The 8287-nt window shown below is 33.9% G+C and overlaps 1 protein-coding gene across 1 annotated transcript; it reads right to left on the bottom strand.

Moving 5' to 3' along the window:
- Positions 1-49: 49 nt before the first annotated feature.
- LOC108917545 (zinc finger protein 425-like) lies at positions 50-3373 on the bottom strand. The gene is made up of 4 exons (XM_018724199.1): positions 3239-3373; positions 2847-3184; positions 548-825; positions 50-318 (listed from the first exon to the last, which is right to left on the bottom strand). Exons 1-4 carry the CDS (start codon positions 3371-3373, stop codon positions 131-133), a joined length of 939 nt encoding a protein of 312 aa, XP_018579715.1. The 3' UTR covers positions 50-130.
- Between the last annotated feature and the right edge of the window lie 4914 nt (positions 3374-8287).

The raw sequence follows: 8287 nt of genomic DNA, 5'->3' as shown, positions 1-8287 counted from the left end.
TGTGACAAAATAAGCTAAATATATTCAACACGTTTGTTCACATATTTATATTTTTCTCGTGTAATTGAACGAAATAAACAATAATTCCTTGGGAAACTCCAAGATTATTTCAAGTCTCTTATCCTCCAAACTAACAGAGTTTGTGATCCTCTTCCAAATGTTTGTCCCATTGCGTTTCATTAAAAAACCCTTTCTTACACAGTTGACAAATGAAGGGTTTGTAACTAACGTGTGTGACGATGTGGTTATTGAACTCAGATTTTCTTTCGAACGTATCATCGCAACCTCCTATTGTACATTTGTATGGTAGCGTAAAACCTAAAATTTATAAAAATAAATCTAAGGGAATATATTCCTATCACAGTTCACTTGTTCCAGGTACAGAGATTTCAAAAACGATTATAACGATTATTGTTTTTAGGTTAATCTTGATATTATTTTAGTAAGTTTAACGCGTAGGAAATAAAATTACTGTTTCAAAGAAAATGTCTGGTCACGCGTAATCAACTAAGAAGACTCTGTATATTAGGTGTAATCCAAAACTCACTGGAATGTTTGTACAGAATATGTAACCTCAAATTACGCTTCTCCGTGATAAATTTGTTGCAAAGTCCGCAGAAATACCCCTTGGCCTTGTTGCATCTGTGCTTGAACATGTGCCTAGGCATATGGCACTTTCGGGCGCTTTCATATATACACGCATGGCATCCGGGGTGCTTACAGTTGTATTGGAGGTGTCTCTCTAGCAAATCCTTTCTGTAAGTTTTATACGGGCATTTAGCGCAGGAGTACGATTCACCCAGAAAAGCGACAGGCGTAGAAGAGCTAAAACGATTCATAGCATACAAAACAAGTGAGTACGTAAGAATTTGTATTATCGTGATTTAAAGATCCAAGCACCTCAGACTTACTACCCTGCCTCAAATTCCAATAAATTAGTGATACAACTGTTTAATTATGTTTTGTCGAGCTTGAATAAAATTATTCTTTTGCATAATAATACATTTTTCATCATAAAAGAACCTAAAGTAAACAGAAACTTGAGGTGAGTGTATCATTAGGCAGTCCAACGACCTGTCAAATTTTTAAGCAATATGGCGCTGAGGGCAAACAAGTTATGTTTACATTGAGAATGCATTGAAGTCAGTCCAGAAGTTTTTAGTTAAAAGTGTTTAATCCGAGTTTTTTGTAAGGAATTATTCATGCGTTTTATTTAAGGGAGTGTTCAACTCGTCTTTTATTGAATTGTGTCGCAACGATATGTATTACCAATGCCGGTAACGTAACTCAGAAAGGATCCAAACTATGGATTAGAGTTAGCTTCATTTTATACCTATTAAACAAAATACAATGGGTAAATATAGCTAATAAGATAATTAACATTCGCAGAATGTTTAGAGTAACAAACATTTAGGTGTTTTAAACTGTCTCCTACATCCGGACATTCCACCAACAGTTTCTTTAAATAATCACTCTGCATATTGAGTGACAACAACAAAGACACCTTACTACAATCCACGAAACACTCACTATACAGTTAAAGTTCAAAAAACAAAGCCAAGTCAACAGAAAAACGCAAACTCTTAACAAAGCACACACAAAATTGTATGAATCAAACAAATGTTTGCCCTCAACGCCATATTGAATTCCGATTTGGTCACGTGGTTTGGATTGACTAATTGGAGCAAAATGCAGAAAAACTGATGAAATTTGAAAACTTAGGTTAGGTTAGTATTTATGCTGCCAAAAAGTGACTATTTGATGTTTAAAAAGGTTATCGAAAAAAGATGGCGTGGATATTCAACGTAAACTTTTAAAATTAATTTGTCACACTTAAAATGAAATAGACTTTTTTGGCAACCTAAATCATCTAAATTGGTTACCTTAAGCAGGGCCGGCTTAAAGGGGGAGGGCTACGGGGGTCATAGGCCTCGGTAAGATCTGGCAAAATGAATTTTAGCTTTTGTTTAGAACCAAACCAAAAAATTTTTAGGTTTTGAAATTGATTGCGTGACCTTTTTTTAGAATCAAACAAACCTGTTTACGTGTCGAAATTTTATATCGTTGTTTTTTTAGAAAAACGGCCAGTGTATAGCTGCCCGGGCCTCACCATAGGTTAATCCGGCCCTGACCTTGAGTTTCTTGTGTTAGGGGTTAGGGTCTACATGGAGTCTCACAATATTATGATTGTCAGACTAAACTCTAGAGCGGGCAGGTTTGAATCAACGTAATGCCCGTTTTGTTTTATTCTTGGACTTTTTTTATTAAATCTATGTAAATAATTAAAATTTGATAATCTTAAGAGTAGCAGATCTTTTCCAACTCAATCTATTTTACTGTTTTTTCAACAGCAATAGAATAATTTTTTTGAGGTTAGAGACAATCGCTGTAGTTTTCATGTTTTGAACACAGATTAATCTTCAGCAAAACTCCGTCCCCACTCCGTTTTTCACTACTGCGCGACGATAACCATGACCACCTTTGTAAACACTTTACACATGTAGGAGCGAGCTACGCGGAGTTCACGTATTCAGGGTGCAGAATTTTAAATTAATTTTAAATGAAAATTTCTAAGAGCCACTGCTTTTGTCGTTGCAAAAAACATTCTTTGCCAAGGCATTGAATCGAAAATACTACTTTAGTAATCAGATTACTAAATTTACGCAAGTTATTTAAAAAATAGAAAAATGATATCAAAATGCTTAACAAATGAATGATTCATCAAATACATGGGTAGTTTCCGGATAAAAGTTCTGTAGAAATATGTATTTTTCTCGTAGAGAGAAGAAATAAACAAAGTAATAAAAAAACGCCACTTTTTGCTCTCAAATATCACCAGTTTTTACCTTTCTTTATCAGTTCGTTGGTCTCTTTCTCCCACGTCGAAGCAATTTTTAACGACGTTATCTATTCGGGTAACGGATGCATCCTCATTTTCGCATCCGCTTATTTCTTGCACGGACTCGGAATCCGATATAATTACAGTTTCCTCAACTTCGGAGTTTCTACTTCCCATTACTTTCGACAGGTCTATCTTACCTTCTCCCAGCCTAACATTGTTTTCCTCCATGTAAGCATAAATCTTCTCCTCGGTTCGAATGCATTTTAATTTAAAAGTGTAGATGTTTATCAACGAGTCGTAACAAGGATTGCATATTACCGGAGCGTTGGAGATTTCCAAATCCTGAAAAAATTTCCGTAATATAGAAACAAAAAAGCACTGCTATTGTTTATTTACCAATTCTGATACACACTGCTCTATAATATCGCTTATTTGAATGCGACGAGAACTTAACTTTTCAGCGTACTGATTCACGGAAATAGCATTGTTTTCATCGACAAGAATTAAGCAAGTTCTGCAGTTATCTCCCATTTTCCTGTCTGTTTTCAAGAGTGTGCGAAACGTGTATACCACAAACAATAAAGTTTAGTAACTACATGTTCAGCAGTTTAGTTTCAATATTAATACACCTACAATGTGCTGAATGAGCGCAAATGATAACCAGAAAAGATTTGATTTCTTCCCGCTATTGCGTAAACAAATTCGCAGCTTTCAAGACCACCCTGTTTCATCACTACACTAACACTATTTTTTTTCTACTTCTAATCTGTTCTAATGTCCACTTTTTCTAAACCTACGATTTGGCCATCTGTGAAGTAGTACCGTTAATTCACTGAATATTTACAACGATTGAAATAATCAAAACGAATGGTTTCTATATATTCTTACATTGAATGATTCGATCCAACCTCGACAGATGGAGCCAGTAAAATTCTGACGTATAGACATGTAAGTCCCGCCTTGACGTTAGCGATTTTGAATATTAGATCAGACAACACTTTGTTATAATTATATCGGTTATAAATTTCTGTATGAGTGAAAAAATAAAAAAACTATATATATAAAATATTTCAATTCTAAAACCATCTTAATACTTCCACACCATCGTCGCATCAGTACTTCTTAAAGCTACTGTAGCATATGACTTACTTACGCTAAAACTTTTGGCCTTTGAAGACCAGAGAGCATCTCGTTCAACGATTTCTCTTCTTTCTCTTCTCATTACTATTTTTTATATTGCTGTTATCATTGAATTATAACCCTGTAGTTAATATTTTCCCTTTGTTAAAAACCGATGGCTTCACTGAAGAGCAAACGCATCTGTAAAATAATACATGTCGCGTCATCTATGTTCCAAAAGTTATATGAAACAGTTATACGAGCAGGGAAATAAAGTATACTTCTTTACCTACTAATTTCGTCCATCTTTAAGCTTTCATTATTCGCGTATAGAGGGCACGTCAATCGGATTTAACTACCTTTGTTGCTTTTTCCGTTCTATTATAGCAGTTTAATTAATATGAACTCTCTGTTTATAGCTGCGCTTTTTGTTAGATGGATTTTATTCGATAATAACGGTTTAACTAATATCATTGTTCTTTGTTGCATAAACAAGCCGGTGGCTCCATTCAAACACCAAAGCCTTTGTAAAATAATCTTATTACGTTGCGCCATCTATTTATAACTAAGGTTATATTAGAAAGCTATACGAGCAATGTTGATATAGAATTCTTCTTTACCGACCTTCTTATTTAGAGTTTTTAAATGACTGACATAAAGGGGGCACATCATTCTTATAACGAGCGTTCAAATAAAAACGTGGTCAAGTTGGTTCTGAAAATTTGGACGTAGGGCGTAGCGTATAGCAAATGAATTTAAACGTCATCTGTCAAAACGCTATATCGCCGCTATCAATTTGAATATTTTCGTTTTAAAAAGCGTTTAAAATGGTGTTTTCTCAAGAACAAAAAGTGTTTATCATAGAGTCCTGAAACGGACGCAAGATTGATGGAATATGGAAGTATTCTATTGAGGATTGTTTCATAGAATTTCAAAATCAATTTCCCGGCGTTATTGAGTACAAAATTTTTCAAAGTGCAGTTCAGCGTTGTGTTAATGTTTTTCGTGAAACGGGCAGTGTAACAAGAAAAGAAGGAAGCGGCCGACCTAAAAAGCGGACTGAAGAATTAAAAGAAAATGTCCAACAAATAATGGAAAATGCGCCAAGAACTTCTGTACGTGTTTTATCACAAATGGAGGGAGTATCAGTCGGTGCCTGCCACACAGTGTTAAAAAAAGATTTGCGTTTGTTCTCCTATCGTTTAACTTGTCAGCAAGAACTTCATGAAGTTGATTTTCCGCGACGGGCTGTATTTTGTGAATGGTTTTTAAACGACTACGGTGAACTTCATAATATCACCTTTTTTTCTGATGAAACCTGGTTTCATTTAAGTGGTTACGTAAACTCACAGAATATGAGAGTGTGGTCTTCTGTAAAACCACATAACTTTTTTGTCGAGGGTCCTCTACACGCTCAAAAAATTGGAGTTTGGTGTGCTCTCAATCGAAGGAGGATTTATGGGCCTATTTTTTTTAATGGTACTCTTACTGCGCAAAGGTATAGAGAAGAAATTATCGCTCCTTTTGTTAACCAGCTGGAAGAAAACGAAATTACAAACTTTTACTTTCAACAAGATGACGCAAGGGCACATACGGCAGGCGAGACGATGAATATGTTGAGGGAAGTTTTCCAAAATCGACTAATAATCAATGCTGAACATGAATTTCCACCGAGGTCATGTGATATTACGCCGTGTGATTTCTTTTTGTGGCCTTACCTTAAAAACACTATTTTTGAACTGCCTATTCCTGATTTAAACCATCTGCAGGCTCGACTTATAGACAAGATTCGTGAAATTAACAATACCCCGAGCATCTTAGAAAATGTCTTTAATTCTTTGAGGAACAGGTGTGAAAAGTGCTTGGAACAAGGAGGGGGACACTTTTAGCAGCTGCTTTAATTTATTGTTATAACAAGGAGGGGGACATTTTCCGCAGCACCTTTAATTGTTTGTTATTGTTATCACGATTATTCTTTAAAATAAAGTTATATAGTCATTAACATTATTGAAACTGACAGCTGCTATACAGCTCGTTGAGAAATGAGATTAAGTTGGTCGCTATAAGCTACTCCCTACGTCCAATCTGTCAGAGCCAACTTCGACCACGTTTTTATTTGAACGCTCGTTATAAATACAAGAAAATTAAATTATTACCTTCTCATCCTATTATAGCGGTTTAATCAGAGATATCTCTGTTTAATCATTTTATTTATACAAAGAAGATCTAGATGGCGACAATCAGAAAATTACTACATCTTCTGTTAAATTACATTTACATAATTAGGTACACAGGGTGTTAATATGATCTGGCAAACTGCTTAACTCGATAAAAAAAAGTGTAAATATGTATCCGGAAACCCTTGTTGAGATACAGGGTGTTGAAATTTAAAAAAATATCACATTTATTTAAAGATGTTGGACATAGATTGATGAAATTTGGGCTATGGATTGAAATTTGACTAGTACACAGATCTGCCAACCAGTAGCAGAGATATTGGAAATTACAGTCAAGAATCATAGAATTTCGATGCCACGAATATTTTGAAAATTGGATAAATATGTTTTAATTCCAGTTATTTTCAACAAGATGTTTAATTTTATTTGAAAAACGAGCTAAATTTTGGTTATTACATTTTTAATATTTAAAATTAGCCTAAGGTAAAAGATGAATAAATTGAAAATAACTCCAAAGCTGTTCATCTCACAAGAAAAATTGTAGAAATTTTATGTTATAAATACAATTTTAAGAGAATAAGTAAAATATAACCATCAGAAGTTAGAAGAATTGTTGGTATTCTTTCGATAAAAAATTCCTACAATTTTTTTAGTGCGGCAAGTGGTATTGAAGTTATTTTCGATTTATGCAAGTATATTACAGGCTTGTTTTAAATTTGAAAAAATAATAATTTGCGAAATGGCTTTTTTTGAATAAAATGAATGTAAAAATCATTGCGATGTAAAATTCACCATTAAAATTTGTCACAGTGTTAACATCTCGTATTATAAATGAAATTATGGTGACGCTAGTCATTCTCGCGAGCATTCTTGAATCAGAGGCGCTCTGTGGCACGTAGTGCAATTGACACAAATTTGCATATGGAAAAAAACAAAACATTTTCTCGTAACTACATGACTTCGTAGTCAGAGAAATACGTAGTGGATTTCGAAAACATTAATTGTTGTGATTGGCGAGCATTGAAGTTAATATTTCAATTTTTGACAAAAAAGCGGCAATTATTTGTCGATAAACAAAGTTAAAATCAACTTATCGAAAATCCTATAAATACTTTTCATCGGAATGTTATTTCAAAAATTCGAATTGAAAATTGTTGGAATTATGCTCCGTGCTTAAAAAATTGTGTTTCGAAAGAAACGTTTTCAAAATTTTAAGATAGACGGCATGGGCGTAGCAAGAGAAAAAAAGATCTATTATTATCTGTCATATCGATAGGTCTGTGACTGCTGCGTGACCTTTTTTTTTAGAATCAAATTAAAGAGTGACCGCAAAAATCGCCCGTTTTTTCACAATTCGCAGAGAACTAAAGAAAATAGATAAAAATGTTTTTGGTCTCAAATTACTCGTCGTAAAAAATTAAGATGAGCATAGCTTTTACTTTTTTGAAAATTTTCAAAAATCACCCCTATTTAGGGGTTGAAAAGATGCCCAAAATGAAGAATTGAATATTACCAATAAATATAAAAACTATTAGCAAGTGAATTTTTCTATCGAATGATTCTTGATACAAAGAAAAATTTATTCTCATGACTGACATAAGCATGTTGAATTAGAAAATCCACCCTTAAGCGCGCTCAGGAGGTGGAATCATCCCCAAAAATAGAGAATATCAGAAATAATTGTAAAAAGTCCAAAAAAATATATTAAGATGATTCACATGCTATAGTTTCAATTCAATTGGTAATATTCAAATTCTTCATTTTTGGCATTTTTTCAACCCCTAAGTAGGGGAGATTTTTAAAATTTTCAAAATACTAAAAGCTATGCTCATTTCAGTTTTTTACGACAAGTAATTTGCGACCAAAAACATATTTTTATGTATTTTTTTTTAATTATCTGCGAATTGTGAAAAAACGGGCGAAAATCACAGGTTTTTCGAGGTCACTCTTTATATTGGCAAAGTCGTTGATTTCGAGACATTTTTTTTTATTAGAGTTTGCAGCCCTGGGCCCACTCTAAGCAAAAATTGTAGCTACGCCCATGATGTATGCTGTACTAATGTACTTTTGTTTGAAAATGCTTACAATTGAACAAAGCAGCTTGGGAAAAGCTCAAAAAATAATTTGTCCAGGAATAAAATCTCTTCCC

The sequence above is a fragment of the Anoplophora glabripennis genome, unplaced genomic scaffold (genome assembly GCF_000390285.2).
Source record: "Anoplophora glabripennis isolate ALB-LARVAE unplaced genomic scaffold, Agla_2.0 scaffold80, whole genome shotgun sequence".
Classification (NCBI taxonomy): domain Eukaryota; kingdom Metazoa; phylum Arthropoda; class Insecta; order Coleoptera; family Cerambycidae; genus Anoplophora; species Anoplophora glabripennis.
The sequence above is the reverse complement of the archived record's forward strand: the minus strand, read 5'-3'. Positions and strand labels throughout refer to the sequence as shown.